We start from the raw sequence: 20,187 nt of genomic DNA, 5'->3' as shown, positions 1-20,187 counted from the left end.
ACAGCTCCCGGCCCCCATGGGCAGCGAGAGACCCCCGGAGCTGCAGGTGGCAGGGGTACCCCGCAGCCCCTAGCTGTTGCAGGTGGCTCCTAACCTCTGCACAGCTGCCCCACTTCAGGTGGTGTGGGGACCAGCAGATCCCCATTTTGTCAGGTATATTTTTAGTAAAAGTCAAGAACAGGTCATGGCTTCCATGAATTTTTCTTTTTTGCCCTTGACCTGTCCGTGACTTTTACTAAAAAATATACATGACAAAATCTTAGCCTTACTTATAACCCCCTGTTACACAAACCCAATCTATTCATACAGTAAACATCCCATTAACCAGGTCAATATCAATATACAGTATTCCTAAATTATTACAGAGCAGCTCCAAATCAGTCATACTCCCCTCTTATTCCCTTTGCTCTTCCTGCCTCACTGCCTTTTTTGTATCCTTCCCCCTTCCTCAATTCATGCCCCTTCTGCCTGGATAAAGTCTCCCTCTTATGTCCAAACAACCCCCCTCAAATCCCTCCTTGAACCAGACATATTCCACAAAGCCTTTCAACAATTAGCCCAGTTAGGTTCTTACATCACCTCAGATTCATACAGGGACCCAATGTGCTGTAGGTGTCGGTATTGCTGAGGCTGTGTGTCCTCTATAGTCTAAGAATCAGTTTCCCCAGCTGTGCAGTGCCAAGCATGATATAGGTTCTCGGTAAATATTGCAGGGTGGGGGCACAGCCAGAAACATCAGAGCACATATAAGCATGGACAGACCAGTGCTAGAGTACACCTGGTGTGCGGGGTTGTGCTATACCCACAAAGTGTATCGGCAAAGACCTCATTGAGAACTAACCCAAGTGTAGATTGGTTCTGACCAAAGCTCAACTGCTCAGAAAGAAGTTGGTGGTTGGGGGAGGGGAGGACTATGTAGAATGCTAGTGCCACCCTACGCAAAGGAATCCTCCTTCAAAAACCAGTTGTGTGAGGAATGGGGAGGGGCGGGTTGGGCATTCAGAGGGCATTGAGAAGGTGAGGTGTACAGGCACCATTGAATAGGCATGGTGAAGGTAAGATACTAGCTCTTCGATGCTCTAGAGCAGCAAGGCCATGCAGGTGAAACTTTATCTGGCAGCACCAGCTGGTATCTCCATCATCACCAGAGCCATAAACAGCAGAAGAGGACTGGTGCGCTGAGCTTCCCACTCCACAGATAGTGACACATCAGATGCTCTGGACTGGTTAGATCTGAATTCTGCTGAGAGAGCCACACTCCTTCCTCCTGACTTAATTCTTCCACACAGTTCTCTATTGCTTTGTCTGTCTCTTTAAGTCACTCACTCTTTCAATCACTCATGTCTTGGGTGTAATTTTAATTACTGTTTGGCGAGACAAAGATCTGCTGTCCTGGGAATTAATTTATTGCCGAAATCTACTGACCAAGTCCCATTTTATTGCAATCAGGACTAATTCGCTTTGGTATCTCAGATACTTCTCCCAGAAATCAATCCCTGGAGAACCACAGAGGGTGCACTCAAGGGCTGCCCACTTTAATGGGGTGTCATTTGATTTGCATAGCATGCAAGGGAGGGAGAGTTTGTAGCTAATGGCACTGAGGGAGACTTCTCGGTTGGATGTAAGACATAATGCTATCGATGGGCCAATGATCTGTGGAGATGCAATCAGGTGCTGAGGGGATTAAGGGATTAGACACAGACTACAGCCACGGAAGTGGGTTTTCCGTTGCTGTAACAGCTTCACTTCCCCGAGTGACAGTAGCTAGATCGACGGAAGCATTCTTCCATCAGCCTAGCTGCATTGAAACTGTCTGTTAGGTCAGCAGAGCTCCGGCACTCAGGGATGTGGATTTTTCACACCCCTGAGCACTGTAGCTATGTTGACCTAAATTTTATGTGTGGACTAGGCCTAAGGGACTTGCCCAGGGTCACATGGGAAGTCTGAGCAATGCTCCTGTGTAAAGAGAAGAACAGACCCGCTGTGTTCATCCAGCACAAACATGGATGACTGCTGGGAGAAGGAGACATCCAAAGGAATGTATCTGCTTGGATACAGATACTTGGTTAATACTCTTTTCATGCAAGCTTCTATATCACACAGCAGTGACAGTCTCCCCAACACATTCCAAACAGACCTTTCAGGGGGATGGAAATACCATTTCACACAACAATTCTCTCTTTCTTTTATGGAAATTACAACTTTTTCTTCCCAACAACCAGACTGGATTTATTTTTATGCCTACTGAGTTCTAAGCCATATAATTGGTAAACTTAAAAAACCCGGACATGTGAGAAACTGGTGACAACAGATCAACTGTGCAAATAGCAGAAAGAAAGCACCGGATCAAGATGACTTCAGCTTTATAGAAGCAATTACCTGTGGTCTCTGTGGGGGGAATTGATAAGGCTACAGCACAGTGCTAGGCATTAACTTCTGCATGGAGTTCAAAGAATTTTATACAGCCTTGCTGTTCTGAGAGTGGAGCAAGGGGTAGGTGGGTTATTTATTTTGTATATATAAGGGACAATGGTTCATCACCTTCAGAGCCTGCATTTTCTCCTCCTCCCTTTGCTCTTGTTAGAGGGAAAACGTGTACTTTGGTTGGCTTAGAGAAATAAGATCAGCAGCAGGTGAGGAGGCTTCTCCCCAATGGAAAGAGAACAGACATATTATTTGGTCTGCCTTTCTGCAAGAAAACTGATGGATTTATCACTTTATCCCTCCTGAGCTCACCTTTCTATATGCTCTATGTCCAAACAGTGCCCAAGATGGAGAAGGATGGTACCACTAAAGCACAGAACTGAGAAACAGAAGATCTAGGTTATGTTCCTAGTTCTCCCATTAACTCACATGGTGACCTTGGGCAAGTCTATCCTCCAGTCTGTGTCTGTTTACCTGTCTGTCATGAGAATACTAACCTCACCATGTGAGTCTGAGAATTCATACCTTCACTAATGTGCCGTAACACCCCCTGGCAGAGGTAAAGTAGAAGCATAAAGCATTAAAAGATCATGTGTGCAAACTATTCCCACAAGTCCTACTGAACACTCACAGCATCAGAGATGACTTCAGAATCTTCACAACTGAATGTATGCGAGGGGTGCGGAAGCTCTCCTTTTACCCATTTTCCACTCTCCCTCCCTTTCCACAACAGAGAAGATAGCAGAGCACCCACTGGAATTCAGAGCAGGATGCAGAAGTCTAAAGCCCTCCAAGATTGAGGGATGAGTGTTTCAAAGGCAGCTAAAGGGTTGATTTCAATGGGAGTCACATAGCAAAATCCCCAGACAGCTTTGAAAATCTCAACCAAGTTTCCTATGGATTATGGCAGCTACCTCTGGAGAAGCAATGAAGGAGTCTGGATAACCCATCCAGAACATGGGAATGAGAAGAGATGGCTATAATGAGAGGAAACAGACATTGGTGCGCCTCGATCCCTCCTGTTTTCTGCCTGTGTCACATAGTAGTCTCATCCCCTGTGGGCTGTGGCACTTCAGTCTTATTTCGGTTGTTCGGTTTAGTGTGTGGGTGCTGGGTGGCAGAACCGGCACAAGGCATATGCAGACTAAGCCATTGCTTAGGACTCTGAGCAGCTCCAGGGGGAACCCTATTTGCTTTTTATTATAAGAACTTGCCTGTTTTAGAATTGGGGGGCGGGGAGAATATTCCTGCCTAGGGCCCCCAATGAACTAGCACTGTCATTGCTGGGTGGTGTTGGTGGCCTGTGACATCCAGGAGGTCAGACTAGATCAGTGACTGTCAACCTTTCCAGACTACTGTCCCCTTTTCAGGAGTCTGATTTGTCTTGCATACACCACGTTTCACCTCACTTACAAACGACTTGCTTACAAAATCAGACATAAACATACACAAGTGTCACAGCACACTGTTACTGAACAATGGTTTGCTTTCTCATTTTTACCATATAATTATAAAATTAACTGGAATATAAATATTGTACTTACATTTCAGTGTATCATCTATAGAGCTGTATAAACAAGTCATTGTCAGTATGAAATTTTAGTTTGTACTGACTTTGCTAGTGCTTTTTATGAAGCCTGTTGTAAAACTAGGCAAATATCTAAATGAGTTGATGTACCCCCTGGAAGACCTCTATGTAGCCCAGGGGTAAGCGTGCCCCTGGTTGAGAACCACTGGACTACATGATCTGGTGGTTCCTTCAAGCCTTAAACTCTAACTATATGACTAAACCTTAAATCACTGCAACCATGAAAAATTTACCCCTCTGACTCACAAAGCACTTTCAAAGTCACATTTAAAAAAAGATACTTTCACCACGAGCCTTAATGATTGAGAATGAACCCAAACAAGTTGCAGTTTAGTGACACCACAGTCATCCAGCTCTCTAACAAGTTCTCAGAAACACATTGTCCCCATTGTATGTTGATTAGGCTTTCCCAATAGACCTACGCTTATCAGCTTACTTTCATCAGCTCTCCTAAAGCAAAAGTGACCCCTTGAATACTTTCAGGGCTTGTCAGCTCTGACCACTGCTCAGTTACACCTTCACCACAGCCATATTCTGCACTATAGCAAAATTCTGGAACTTGTTCTATGTGGGAATACTACAGATCCTAATTCTTTCAACGAATAATTTCCGAATCTGCAGTTCACTAGAATTGTGAATTGCAAATATCACAATCAGATATATAATTCATGCTGTAACTTGAGTAGCTAACTCAGGTAAATGACATAAATTATAAAGCACTAATACAGTGTGAATTCCACATTGTAGAGATGACTGCAGACTTTATAATTCACAATTTGCACCAACCCAGCTTGAATTTTGCAACTGTATGTATAGTTCAAAATTAATGTAGGTGAAAATTCAAACATTAAGATAAAAATGCACTTTGGAGGAATATTTGTTCTAATAGAGCTCAAGTGCTCATATGTTTGCGGAAAGCAAATCCCCAAGGTTTGTAGATATGATCAAATCAAAATGCACTTTCAAAGCTGAATGAATATCTGAATGAATATTTTTCCCTCTGCACACACAGTTCTAGCTGTGATTGCAGCTTGTTTCCATCTAATAGCTATTCAGTAGTATATTTGGGTGGGGGAAGCGTGTTTGGTCTCATTCAAAGTCCCAGTGAACAGAGGCCTTATGGCACTGATTGGCAGAGAGATGAAGAGCTGAATGGGCACTATGAAAATTGATGTCTGCTGGCACCTCCTAGTGCTGAGTTGTGGTTAAAGCACATGGTCAGAGTGACATGCACTGTCTCTGTCTGGGTTATGCCTATACCCTGGAGAAATTTAGTCTTCTAGGTCTACAATGCTATATCTTTCAAGCGGGCGTGCACACACACACGGCAATAAAATCTGTCTCCGATTGTGTCCATTTGTATTTGGTGAGGGAAACATTACAGTGTTTTTAGCACACTCTGATCCTCAGAGTGGTTTGTTTGTTTTTTCATTTCTAACATAAATGTGAAAAATCCTAAAATAGCTCTGTCAGAACATTTTGACACTTAATGTTGTCAGAAAAATAAAACACTGCATTCTTTGATGAGAAAACTTTCTTAAAAGTCAGTCGCATTCCAGAACAGTGTCTGCGTCTCATCTCAAACAAAGGCAAAGACACCCATTGCATCTGGAACCTCCAGTTCTCCTCAGAAATTCATTAGATGCACAGGTTTAAGAGTAGCAGTCGTGTTAGTCTGTATTCGCAAAAAGAAAAGGAGTACTTGTGGCACCTTAGAGACTAATCAATTTATTTGACCATAAGCTTTCGTGAGCTACAGCTCACTTCATCGGATATATTCGATGCTTATGCTCAATTAGATGCACAGTACTCAGTGAGAGTAAAATGGTTTGGATGGGGAGGGAACATGTGACCCAATGAAAATTCTGAGCCAAGTGAGGGTTGAGGCATCTGATGTGTATGAGACATCCATTCCCATGAACATTGTCATTCACTCCTTCTTTCTGATTGGGTTGAATGAGTTAAATTCCTTTAACCAAACCCTAAAATTCCCTGAATTTTTGGAAGAAGGACTCAGCAAAAGTTCTACTTCAACTTCTGCCATCACTGACTCTGGTAGAATGAAGAAAGCAGCTGACAATCCTCCCTGCTGAGGGACCTGTAGAGGTTGTCAGAGCCCCATAAATGGGAGATGTTGGCCAAAGAAGGATCATTGGCTCTCTATTCTGGCAATGTGTTGATTCAGCACATCCCCTGGGCATCTTCTCCAATGAGGCTCCTATGAAGCCTGGGACATAACTGTCCCCTAGAACTGCCCCAATCCAGCAGAAAATTCCATGGAAGGGTGTCAACACCCACCTGCTGAGTGAAGATCCCAGGGTTACCAGGCTGGTGAAGAGAGGTGTAAGTTAGGGCTTGGGAGAATGTAGCTCACTGCATTTATCCTCCTTCCTTGCTGATAACAATGTGCTTTGTGTTTAAAAGAAAAGTGTTGATGCAATTTAACTAAGAAAAGCTTTCAGGCAAGAATAGATGCCCACAGATCATAATTACGCGGATTTCCGTTCTTAAACCCCAAACCTCTATCAGCATAAATATATGCCACCGCCCACCCCCACCCTGTGGGAAATAACTAACACCTCCCTCCTCAATTTAGAAAGCTGAGGAAACCAAAAGGTAATTGGCCTCTGAAGGACTGGTGTGCAGAGCAGGCATTCCTGAGCAGCCCCATTTGATCATCCCAGCCTCCAAGGGGGAAGAAATGGAAACCTGCAATGTGAAGCAAGCATCTAAGTACAGTACTGCCATGCTAAGCAGGGTTTGGGAGGTACTGAGAGATGATGGTGAGCCAATGGGAAGTGAGCTGGGGTGCATTTATGTAAGAACACTAAAGAGAGATGATACAATCTTACCCAAAAGCTTTCTTTATGGCTTGTCATTAGAGACAGAGAAGGTAAATGTGGAAAAGATTTAAAGGTCACCAGGCCCATGTTCCTGTCCTATGTAGAATTATTCTCTATGGGGCATTATACTAGTGCTCCATCCAGTCTGACAGAATTATAGGAGTACAGGAAACCTATGCAAGTGGTTCCGTTACTTGCCATTCATTCACTTTTGGGGGACTTGCAAGAGGGTGAACACAGGGAAAGGCAGGATGCAGGTAGAGAAGGTTGCAAACAGAAATAACCCTGCTGTGATCTCAGCTAAGATACGGAATCCCCTTTGTTATAACCCATTCACCTTCTCTAGCTGTACAGTGTTTTCCCAGCCAATGCTGATCTTGTGTACATCTCTAGCTCTGCAGGGACTGATGTTCACCATGCTCTCGAGCTGCAGGACACAGCTGTGTGTGTCCAAGAAGAGTTTGATGGTAAGAGGCCATTGTGATGACTGACTGGGGTGCTCAGTGCTGGAGCTAGGAAAACCACAAGCAACGCATCCCCTCCAATCATGATGAGCTTCCTTCACAGCTCCCTTTCCCCCAAACTCAAATCATTATGCACTGAAGAGTGGAAGGAAGTGCATTGCAGATCCTCTGGCTTCTATGCTTGATAGTCAAGTGCCAGATCTCAGTACCCACTAACTAAAACTAGATGCAGGTCTCCCTCCCTTCCTCTCCAGACCACTGTGCTGTCCTCAGACTCCTGCACCTTCTAAATGGCCGAGCCACTGGCTAGTCCCAGGTGTGACTGGTCCCATAAAACACTGAGCCTTACAACAGTGAAAACCATCCAGCACTACTGTAAGACCACAGTCTCTTCCCTCCCAATGACGTGTTTACAACATCCACTGCTATAGAGCTCCAGAAAAATTACTGACTTGCTTATGGTGGACTGGAGAGAGGCTTCAAAATGAGCAATGCCAGAGACAGCCTGGCTGCTCTGTAAATCCTCCTTCAGGAGACCAACATTTGGCTCATCCCTAGGAGCACTGCTAGGATATAAATAAGAGCTCACACAGCAGAGTGGTGCAGAGCCAAGACTCAGTTACAGAATGAGGGCACAGGGAGCTTAGCCTCGGAAACCCAATTTTAATCAGCAGAAGGTATTTTTAAAAACCCTTGTTAATGGCCTGGAAACCTAAAAAAGGCATTCCTGAGTGCATGAGTTACTATGCTGAGTCATTCCCTTCTCCCATCCATTGTACCTCAGAAGCCCATTGCAAGAGGACATGGATGTTTACAATAAAAATATGTCTGAGACAAACCCCCTGATGGAACCCAGTTTGGGAGAGTTCAGCTTCGGAACTGAGCCTCCAGGCTGTAGATAATACAGTCACCTGGGCATTACACTCTGGGAGTTAGAGCTGAGAGCTGTTCATTACTATCTTCCCCAATAAACACACGACTGTGCTACGGAGGTGCTGCTTACATCCCCATCCCTCAGAGAAGAAGAGGAGTTCACACTGACATTCTGGGGAGCACTGATTTTCTCATTCCCCCATATAACTCCACCACCCACTTCCCCAACCCTCTGACCGGGAGTCAAGAGGGGTGTTTTTCACACAGCACTTGCACAGAGAATCATCAGGTGCCTGATCTTCACCAGTCGACCTTATCCTGCTCCCAATCTCAAGTGCCCAGCAGGGTTGTGACCCCTTATCTGCTCAGAGCTCTAAGTGCAAACAGCTGTTCACAGGATCCAGAGGCTTAGATCCACTGACTAGAATGGAGACATTATTAAAATACCTTAGCTGGAAGCAATTCGCTGCCAGTGAACATGACAAAAAATACAGGGTAAACCATTACAATGACATGCCACGGAATGAAGGCCCCTGGCATTGGTTTAGAAAATGAAATGACTGGGATTTAGAGAAAGGAATTATAGACCATAGAAAGGTAATGGCTCCTTGCTAACCAGAGAGGGGAATGACAGCATCTCAGTGGTGTTCATTTTGACCGATTGGGGTGAAACATTTAAACTGAGAAGCCCCTTCAAAAATGGTCACATGCGTATTGCACCTGCATAACCTCTTCTGTGCACACAGAAATCAAGGAATTGCACACGGTGGCAGGCATGCCATTATCTGCTGTGTGTGCGCAAATGCCAGAGCGCAGGCACAAATCCAGATTCTTCAGGTGCTCCTATTGCACCTCCTTTGGAAATTTAACCCTTCCCATGCCCTAACAGAAGAAGAAATCTGCCCTTCAATAAAAGCCCATTGACAACAGTGAACTGCTTTCAGTGGTTCGGAGTACTCTGCTGCTTCTGAGGAGCACTTACCTTAGCACGTGCGTTGATCCATTTATAGTGGTGGTGGAACAGGGGACAGTTTGCCCCAAGATGGAAGGCCTTCGGTAGCGTTCGTCCCCACAGCACAGAATGATGAGGAAGGCACGTCTGAAAGACTTGTTCAGGAAGGCATACAGGAAGGGGTTCAACCCTGAATTGATGTAGCCCAACCACAGGAAAGCTGTCCACAGCTGCTCAGGTACAGTATAGTTTATGAACGGGTCCACGATATTAGTGACAAAGAATGGGGCCCAGCACAGACAGAAGCACCCCATGATGATACACAGGGTCTTAGCAGCTTTGGTCTCAGTCTTCATACGGTGAGTGCTATGCTGGTCCGGGTGGTGCCTCCCCTCTGTAGGTGCCCCTGCACGCTGGAGGATCCGGATCTGGCGGGCATGCTCCCTGGCCGTGATGTAGATCCGATAGTAGGCCAACACCATCAAGAGGAATGGAATGTAGAAGGCCACCACTGAGCAGGTGATGGCGTAGGGTTTGTTGACCATGAATACGCAGTAGGTTGAGTTGGAAGCCTTGTTGAACTGTCTTTGTTGTATCTGAAAGAAAAAACGGACTAAGAACAAAAGAGGCTTATCACAGCTTCTCTGATGGCAAGCTCTTATCACAGCTTCTCTGACGGCAAGCTCTTATCACAGCTTCTCTGATGGCAAGCTCTTATCACAGCTTCTCTGAGTGGTCACTGTGCCAACTTCTCCACCAGCTTCTGCTTCTGTCTATCTCTTCCTTATCTCTCTCATCTCTCCACTGTCTTTTGTACCTGTCTCATCCATTTGCTCGCTCTCTCTTATTTGCTTTCTGGGTACGTCTACAAAGCCTGGGTCTGTGGGGCCTAGATTTGTGAGACGTTTCCAAGCACACACTTGAGCATCCACACTGTGTTGCAAAAACTGGGTTTACAATGGCTGGACTTGGGTCTCCCAGCCTTGCTGATATGTCCACACTGCACTGAACAGACCTTTTCTATCGAGTGTGCAGCTTGACTTGCATCCACACTGCAAAATGACAGGGCTTGGGCCCAAGTCAGAGTGAGACTCTGACCCGACCCCCCCGCCCAGCAAGGTCCTAGCACCCATGTTCTGAGCTTGCTGACCCGAGTCAGACTAATTTATGTGTGGACAAAAGGGAGGGTTAGGCTCAAACCTGAGTCAGAGTCCAGGCTTAGTGTGTAGTGTAGACATACCCTGTGTGGTCATCCCCATAGAATTTGTTGCATTGCAGTTCTTAAGCCCTACTACACTGTAGTTAGTGTCACAACTCCAAACATTCCAGAGAACTTCTCAACATGGTTATCGAATATTCATTCCCTCCCTAAAATAGAGACCAAGGAATATAGATGGAGAAGAACAATCCCAGACAGGAAGCGGGGGGAAGGAAGGTAACCCATTTACTCTCTGCTATTTATACATTATGCACCTGTATCCAGTTTTAAAGCAAAGATGTCCAAAACTTTGCCCAGCCAAACTTCATGCTGGGAACAAGAAAAGAACCTGAATGAAATGCACGCTCTCTATAAAAAGAAAAGGAGTACTTGTGGCACCTTAGAGACTAACCAATTTAGTCTCTAAGGTGCCACAAGTACTCCTTTTCTTTTTGCGAATACAGACTAACACGGCTGTTACTCTGAAAGCTCTCTATAAAATAGAGCAGACTGCAGACAGCCTCTTCTTTCTACTATGGAAGTATGGCCCACAGAGAGTTCCTGTCCATGCGTAGTGTTCCATCTTGAGCCAAGTAGACTGCAAGTCATCTTGTGCTGCTCTACCACATTAAAGATGAGGACAGCTGCAGACTGTATCATAGAATTCAAAGGGCTGCACTTAGCCCATGGGCTACAACATAGGCACCCACTGGTGAAAGAGAAGCCATGGGAGAATGGAGGAAAGTGAAGCATGTGAGTTTGGGGGAAAAGGGAATCCTCTGGGAGAAAATTCCTGCTACAGAACAGTTGCAGCATCAACTCCAGAGATCACGAAATGCCTGTCACTAGGTGTCTATGTGAGAAGTACCTCTCCCTCTCATTTTCTCTCCTGCAGTGATTTTGACAAGACAGCGTGTGAATAACCCCATCTTGTTCTTTAGAGCTTGGTCAGCGTCACATTGGTCTAAAGATGGTGAAAAGGGAGCTATGATGTGTTGTCACACAGTCACATCTGAGCCTCTTGGAAACCGTTATCGCATTTCCCCCGATGTTACTCCCCAGGGTGCACCCAGTAAACTGGTGGAGGATCAATTTAAAGACAATTACGAGGAGTGGTGGGGACTGTGCTCTGGTATGTAAAGTGTCGATGGCAGAGAAATAAAAGCAGAGCCTTTTCTGAAAGGATACAAGCAGAGAAGTCAATGGAAAAAATCAATAGGAGAAGAAATGATTCCTTTAAGCATCCTTAAATGACTCCCAAGCCCCGCTAGAGGAATATTTGTGCTTATCACCCAGTCAATTCACCTGACAGAGTGCCCTTGGTATCCAAAGTGAGCCCACAAGTATTAAAATCTTCTTTCAGGGTTTCCAATTTTGTTTGCTCTGATATTCACATACAAGGCACTAATCCCAGGCCCTCTTTAAATGGAGCGTTTTTACTCTATTGTTTTTTATTATAATTAATTCCTTCATCTACACGCTGACAGGACAGACAGTGACTTATGGCTTTTATGCCCCATGCCCAACAACAGAGGTTGTGAAAATAAAGACAAAGGGAGTGGTATAAAAACTGACTACCAACTAAATGACCCACCCAGTTGGGAAGGTTTCCCCACCCCAACTCCATCAGTGCAACATTGAAAATGGAGTGTCGGTGGGACCAGAAAAAAAAGCAAGAGAAGCATCATCCTTCTTGGCTCACTTGCTAGCACTTATACCATCAAGCCACGCAAGGGTCTCAGTTCAAGTCCCAGCTATCCATACATGTTTAGTCCCCACAGCAAACAGACTTCACTCTTGGGCTCTCCATTGGGCAGCACTGTCACAGTCAATGGCCAAGATTTTCAAAAGTGAGTGGGGATTTGAGGCATCTCTGTGTTGGGGTGCCCAACTGGAGACACTTTCAAGGAGCTTGATTTTCAGAACGTGCTGAGCACCCATCCTCTGAAAATCAGGCCCCTTTAAGGTGTCTCAGGCTGGACACTCCAAATCACTATGTAGTTCAGAAAACATTGCCACCACAAATATCTTCCTGTTGCAGGAGAATTGCAGGTCTTTTCATTCTATGATATACCTTGAGTGGCAAGGCTATCAGTCATACAATTAGAGGGGGTCATTATAAATACAGGGAGACAAATCATCCCCTTCTGCAGGAAAACCCACAAGAAAGGAAATGTTAAATTTAAGAGTGTGCTGGGCCCATACACAGTAGATTCAGCTTGTATCGTCGAACAGCCTGGCACCCGCAGCAGGCCACTGGGTGGCACTTTCAAAAGGCCACGACTAATAAGCACATGTGCAGCACTGGTGAGTTAACCCTTGTCTAAACTTCTGACCGAGAGATGCCACTATCTCTTGACATGCTCCTTAGGGGCCCAATCCTGAAAGGCATAGTGCAACTTCACATCCCATGGAAATCAGGACCATGATTTCTAAATATAAATGTCTCCTTCCCTAGATTTCATCCCAATCCTGCTGTTCTTACTCAAGCAGATCTCCCACTGGACCTAAAGCAAAGGCCTCATCTCCATGGCAGGCACCCTCTAGGCATTCAGCAGCACCTCTACAAAAATATCACTGAGTTTGTAATTCAACACCTCTCTCCTTCAAGTCTCTGTGGACAGTGATATTTAAAAGGGGGAGGAGGGGAGAGCACCTTTGCTGCAATCACTGAAGGCATTTCACATCAAGCAATCGGAATCATAGCTATTACTCACCAAGTCTAATATACCAATGCTATTCCAGCCTTGCATTATAGGGAGAAAAGAAATAAATGTCGGGATGGTCCAGCACCCTCCGAGCATTAGAGCAATGCGCAGTGGTGTCATCTTATTCCTGTAAACCAGAGGCTGGCAGCAGATAGCATAATACCTAAAAGGGGAAGGAGAGACACTGCTCATAAATAATGGAGATCACTCCAGGGCTTTTAAAGACAAAACAAAAATACAGTCAGTTTATCCAACCTTTTTCCTCTACTTTTTAAAAACTGAAACAATGTCTTGCTTTTTATAGCTGCTTTTCATCCAAGGGTCTCAAAGCACTTTGAAAGCATGAATGAATGAATGAAGCCTCACAATTTTCCTTTGAGGGAAGTCAATATCACTGTTTTACAGGTGGGGTAACTGAGGCACAGAGCAATGCAGTAATTTATCCAAAGTCAGAGAGCAAGATAGTGGCAGAACCTCTAATTTAGCACTGATCGCCTGATTCCTACTCTTGTACTTTAGACACTGAGCCATCTTCCTCCTCTGAATGATGATGAGGAGCTAGTTCAACTGCCTTCAGTTCAGCCATTACTGAGAGGATGATTTTTTTTTTTTTTTAACTTCAGGACAATGGACTTGGTGTTTTTGGAGTGGTGGGGGATGGGATAGCAAAAGCAGTATATACAAATTAACAAAGCATTTCATAGTCATGAAAATGTCTTCTATAAAATGTGACCATATTTATGCGACTCCCTTGGGGTTTCCTTATTCTTAGCCCTCTTCCTGTCCACCTTTCTTCTACTAGACTCTTTCCCTGCAGCACTTAAACATACAGCTGTGAGGGCAGACCCAAAGTCTGCCCTGGAAAACTGATTATTTTCCATTCTCTTCCCATCAGAGAGGTTCTCTGGGAAATTTAAGTTCTGTTCATAGCCCCACGTGCATTTAGCATTCATAATAACAACAGGATATAGCACTTTTCTTTCATAGATTTCAAAGCACTTCACTAAACAGTATAATTATTTCCCTTGCACACATGGGGAAACTGAAGCAGGAAAGGGTGCCATGCCATGCCCAAGGCCACTTAGCTGAGTGAGTAGAAGACTGACTCCCAGCCCTCTGTACAATTGACATGTCACTTGGAGTTACACATCTGCTTCAAGAGAATTTACCTGCTATCTGCCTAAAAGTATCCCCAAGGCACCATCCAGGCCTTGAACTCTAAGGCCATTTCTGAACTCAGCATGTTCATGCCCATAAACAAAGCAGTGCACCAGCCATGTTACTACACTGCAGGGTTCTGTTGGGCCTGATTCTGCAGGCTTTGCTTGGGCAATACTTGCCCTTAGTAAAAGCTCTTGTATGATATTTTTGATCCATGGTCCTGCTGGTATTTGATCAACAAATTGCCTAGGGAGGTTGTGGAATCTCCATCACTGGAGATTTTTAAAAACAGGTTAGACAAACACCTGTTAGGAATGGTCGAGTTATTATGTGGTCTTGCCTTGAGAGCAGGGGACTGGCGTAGGTGACCTCTCGAGGTCCCTTCCAGCCCTATATTTCTATGATTCTATGAATCTCAAAACATTTTACAAAGATGCACCAGGATTATCATCCCCACTTTTCAGATGGAGAGACTGAGGCACGGTGACTTGATCAACGTCATTGGCAGAGCCAGGAATAGACACTGGATCTCCTGACCCCTAGTCAAGTGTTCAGTCCATGCTGCTTTGCTATAGAGGTCTCTGTAGTTTGCCGGGATTATATTTGATGGAGTAGGAGGAACAAAAGCCAAGTGGTGTCAGTATATAGATATTGGGATGTGGACTGCAAAGATATTCAGCTGACAGGGGGCAATATAACCACAATACCAAGGAAAGTCCCCAACCTGCACCTTTCACCAACAGAACAGATAAGGAGTAAATTGAATACTCAGGTGACACAACACAATGTCTTCCTTGACCATATTAAGCGAGATGAAGCAAGCACATTTGCAAAGTGACTTTTTATGTAAAGTGTTTGATATCTCTGCTCACAAAACTACATTAAAAACTCGGTTAATACATCAGCTATGCACTTCACAAACTGGAAGCATTTGCAGATGAGAACATTTTCAATTTGCTTTTTAAAGTCCCCACGGATCCAGCAGATCTGATAGCTCTTAGAAGACTGCTTCGCAGCCTGAGTTAACTAGACATATTTCTTTATTAGCCTGAACAGGGAAGAGAGGACCATCAGGGGAATACAGGAATTGCCATAACAATTCAGAGCAGTGATCAAGCTAGTTCAGCATCTTGTCACTGACAGTGAGAAGTCCAAGCTGTTTCAGAGGAAGATGCAAGAATTCCTGCAGAAGAGAATCACGGAGTATCTTGCCCACGGGGAAAGGGGAAGAGAAAGTTGACTCCTAAGTGGCAAAAGAAATGTTCAGATTGCTGCACTGCCTGACAGGATGCTACTGTGGGAGTAACCTGTTGGGGGGTGTTTCTGCTCACTGACAACGGGGAGTCTCCAGGATTACAACGAGCCCTTAGCAGGTAGGAAAGACATGACCCAGCATTTGCAGAAAGCATCTCCTCGTATCAGGGTATATTCCTAGGGTCGAGTAGTGGTGGTTTGACTGGTATATTTCACTAGAACTGGTCAGAGACACTTGGACAGAATCATATTCTGACAGAATATGCGGCTCCATCAAAATCAATACACTTCATGAAATTGGGTCAATTCTCCAGGGAGAAATGTTCGGACAATGTCCAAACATCCCATGTTGATGTTTTTGGAATGAAACATTTTGATTTTTTTGTTTTGAAATGAATTTTCATTTTAATTTTTGTATTTTGTGTTATATTTTGAAACATTTTGATTAACCAAAAGCAATTTGTTTTTATTTATTTAAGAATTTTCCTTCACAAAGAATTTTGAAATTTTGAAGCCACATTTCAAAATCTTGAAAGCCTCCACTTCCGTCCTCAGCCCAGCTCTATAGATTACTAAAGAAATAATCACTAACTGAGACCAAGGATGTATTTCTTCACTCAGAATATTGGATCGTCATCAGTCAAGTTAATTATGGGTGTGGCATAATACCAGTTTGCATTTATGTCATGTCTTTAACCCAAATGCCTCAAAGCATTTTACAAAGGTGGGTAGTTATAAGTATAGTCTCCTTTTTACAAATGGAGAAACTGAGGCAACGGAGCGGAGACGTGAGTAGTTCAGGGTCAGAGACTGAGTCACTGGCACACTCAGGAACAGACTCAAGGTAAAGCTGAGTGAAAAATGCTAAAACCAACCAAACAAAACCCTATCCCTGAATATTTGGCTGTATTTTAAGTGAATTGTTCTGACCGTGTTTGCACCCTACTAGGAATAGGTGGGGAAAGAGCAAGTCCCTCAAAACGCCTGATCCAAAACTCACTGAAGTCAGAGGAAAGACTCCTAATGACTTCAATGGGCTTTGGATCCGACATCCAATTGAACAGGAGACTTCTGATGGAAAATGACCTTTAAAATCACATGGAAAGGTACTGCAGGACATAAAGTTTCAGTCATGAGATTATAGACAGCTGTACTGCAACAGCCAAACTTGGCTCCTGACCGAGACAGTAGTCCCACATGTGTGGTGCTAATTATGAGCTGGCAACATGCCGTTTAGTGATTGTGAGTCAGTGAGACACACACACAAATGTCGAGTCACAAGTGGCAGTGCAAGAGATCCTGTCTCAAGAGTGTAACGCCTGATGTACTCTTCAAATCCACGCACCTGAGTGCCATAGCTTTGCCGACCCAACCTCTTGTGTTGAATGCTTCTGTCCACCTAGCTACGGTTGCCTGGGGATGTGACGCGCCTGCAGGGATGGGAAAAATGCTGCTGTAGGCAGTGTCGACACTACTGGCTTATACCAACATAGCTACAGCACCAGAGCTATGCAGCTATATTCCCTACAGGGTAGAGATGGGTTAAATATTTACACATAGTAACTAAACTATCGGAATGCTGTATGTATTTTAATATTGAATGGGCAATTATGGTTTGGAAGCGATATTTTGAAGATCTGGCCTGCAAAAGCTCGGGAGCAGTGCTGTGTGATGCACTAAAGGTGTCTGGGAAACCATGGGATAAGAGCACTGCATTAAAGTAGTTGCCTTCAAATAAAAAAACCATTAAAAATAGGAACAAACAATGGCTGCCGGCAAAGAGAGGTACTTTGTGTTAGGCTTGATGCTGAGATTGGCCTAATCTCTGAATGGAGGCAAGGGAAGGACACCTATGACCGTAGGTGGCGACTCCATAGGTGCTCCGGGGCTGGGGCACCCAAGGGAAAATATGAGTGCTGAGCACCCATCTATCAGCAGCTCCCCATCAGCTCCCCTCAACCCCATCACCACCTCCCACCTGCCGGTGGCCCCATAGATCAGCGCTTCCCCCTCACTCCCTGTGCCTCCTGTCCGCCGCAATCAGAAGGCTGGGAGGGAGGGGGGAGGAGCGAAGACACAGCATGCTTGGGGAAGGGGGCAGAACAGGGCAGGAAGAGGCAGGGTGGCAGTGGAGCAGGGGCAGGAAATGGCGAGGCCTGGGGCAGAGCTGCAGGCCAAGCACCCCCCGGCACACTGGAAAGTCAGCTCCTGTGCCTGTGCCATCCCACTTTATGAGTGTAATAGCCTCATCCTAAAATGTGACAACAAGGAGTAGCAATGGCCAGGACACAGTGAATACTGTAACCACTGTTCTGAGAGAGTCCCTGACTTGACTGCACAGGACACACCAAGCCAGACTTAGAGAGCAAACATCCCATTTCTATATATTACATCCTCAATTGCACAGATAACATAAGCCATGCATGTTAAAAAGATGGTTTCCATAATGATTTCACTTGCAATAGCCGATATACTTTGTCTAATATATCCCTCTTCCAGGGTTGGATCCAATTCCCATTAATGTTAATGGAAAGAATACTAATCAGCCTGATTCTTATTTACATTTAACATCACTCTAGCAGTGTAAAGGGGCCTTAGTGTAAATGGGAATCAATCCCATTTACCTTAATGGAAGGCAGTCTTGGGCCTTTATTTGCTAGGAGCAGGTCTTGAGTTACTGCTAAGAACTGAAAAGGAGTACTTGTGGCACCTTAGAGACTAACAAATTTATTTGAGCATAAGCTTTCGTGAGCTACAGCTCACTTCATCTGATACATTCAGTGGACTAAGAACTGGTGTGAGCTTTAGGTCATTCTCTTGGAATGAGGGAATGAGAGATGTTGCAAACAGACAGGAAGGTCAATGTCAGCCTTAAAAAAGGGACAGAATAAATACTTCCCTACATAAGAATGGCCACACTGGGTTAGACCAATGGTCCATGTGGCCCACTATCTTCTTTTCCGACAGGGGCCAGTGCCAGATGATTCACAGGGAATGAACAGAACAGGGCAATTTGGAATGATCTGTCCCCTGTTGTTCAGTCTGATCTTCTGGCAGTTGGAGGGTTAGGGATACTCAGATCATGGGGTTGCATCCCTGACCGTCTTGGCTAACAGCCACTGAAGGACCTCACCTGCAGGAAATTATTTCTTTTTTGAACCCAGTTGTACTTTTGGCCTACGCAACATTACATGTTGAGTTCCACAGTCCGACTGAGCACCGTGTGTCTTGTGATAACCAGTCAGTCTACATAACCTTGTACCATGTTTACTGTAGCTTATTGAGGCTGGGTTTTCCCCCATTCTCTGTATGCTTCTGTGCTAAGGAAATAAACTGTTTGACCCTTGAGATCAAACAGGCATTTCCAGTAAAGTAATTTACTTCTTAGTGAGACAGATGGTACTACTTTGGGCACCATTTACAACAGCCCTTATGTCACTAAGTACCAGAGACATGGACTGGGATACTTTTTTTCCCCGGGCATGAAGAGATGCCTACTGGAAGGTTCTGTTCAGTGTTGGATGTTTGTAGCATTCAGCAGAAGCAGCTTTATAGCAAATAATTGCTGAGTCCAGACAGAATGTGTGTATTTTGCAGAGAGGGTAAAAAATGAAAATAAATAAATGGGAGAGGGAAAAAGAGAGCTCAAAAATCCCTCTAGCAATTAACATGTTGAGTCAGGAGTAATAAACTGATAAGGAAATCATCAGGAAATGTTTCCAATTAACCATGTTGGAGAAACCATTCATCCAAGTGGTTCCAGTTGTTAGCTTTCTGAACCTTTATCTACACTGCAGCTGACAGCATTACATTGGCTTATGTGTATTATTAAAGGGCCATTAAAATAAAAATTAGGACTGTAAAAATAACATCATAGGCTCTCATATTTCTTCCCTCTCAGTGATCCCACAGCAGTACAGTATTTCTCCACATACATGTCAAAATGTGATTTATTTATTTTTCTAAATAGCACTGCTGCACACTTCACCTACGACTGGAAAGTCAAGTCCTTCTTTCTTTTTATCATCATTATCAAGAATAAAGGTTCTGCAACCAGAACATGGACAACAATTTTGCAAATGACGTGTGAGGCAGAGAAGAATCCAGCTCCCTATCCCAGCTCCAGCTCCCAATGGAGGTAATATCTTTTATGGGACAACTTCTGTTGGTGAGAGAAAAAAGCTTTTGAGCTCTTCCTCCTGACTTCCTCTTTAACTTCAGTGGGCTTCATATCTGGATGAATTTGGTGCCATACTTCCTGGTTCCCAGAACTACACCCTAACCACTAGAGAACACTGTCTCCCTAACTCTGAAGAGATGCTGACAGACCCGTATCTTGGCCATAACCGTTTGTGAGAGCTATAAATAAACCCCCATGCTTCAGGTCATAAGCCAATCACTAACTACCTGGGGTTAAGTGGAAACTTCCCCAAAGGGCAGTTTTATTGGATAAATTGTCTGTTCTGTGGCATCTTTCACCTTCTTCTGAAGCTGCTAGTGCGGGCTACTGTCAGAGATGGAACACTGGACTAGCTACACCATTAGACTGATCCTGTATGGCAATTTCTGCCATGTTTCTATGCCCCTAACCAATGGATCAGCTGAGCACACAAGATAAAATATGAAGCTCACAAAATCAAAGTGTCATAAGAGCAAACGTGTCCTGTTCCTGCCTGTGGGACTCACATGTTTCTGGCTGGTTACCAAACAAATCAGGCCATG

General features: G+C 44.5%; 1 protein-coding gene across 4 annotated transcripts in view; it reads right to left on the bottom strand.

Moving 5' to 3' along the window:
• Positions 1 to 20,187, bottom strand: part of HTR4 (5-hydroxytryptamine receptor 4) — a 208,315-nt gene that overhangs the window by 75,883 nt on the left and 112,245 nt on the right. For all 4 annotated transcript variants that reach the window (XR_012160260.2, XR_012160261.2, XM_073355855.2 and 1 more), the window contains exons 5-6: positions 13,060 to 13,213; positions 9,175 to 9,740 (exon numbers count right to left, since the gene is read on the bottom strand). Coding sequence is in view for 2 of the 4 variants with exons in the window: in XM_073355855.2 (XP_073211956.1) it covers positions 9,175 to 9,740; positions 13,060 to 13,213 (720 nt within the window). In the remaining 2 variants the exon portion in view is untranslated. The remainder of the gene's footprint in view (positions 1 to 9,174; positions 9,741 to 13,059; positions 13,214 to 20,187) is intronic.

The sequence above is a fragment of the Lepidochelys kempii genome, chromosome 8 (assembly GCF_965140285.1).
Source record: "Lepidochelys kempii isolate rLepKem1 chromosome 8, rLepKem1.hap1, whole genome shotgun sequence".
Lineage (NCBI taxonomy): Eukaryota > Metazoa > Chordata > Testudines > Cheloniidae > Lepidochelys > Lepidochelys kempii.
The sequence above is the reverse complement of the archived record's forward strand: the minus strand, read 5'-3'. Positions and strand labels throughout refer to the sequence as shown.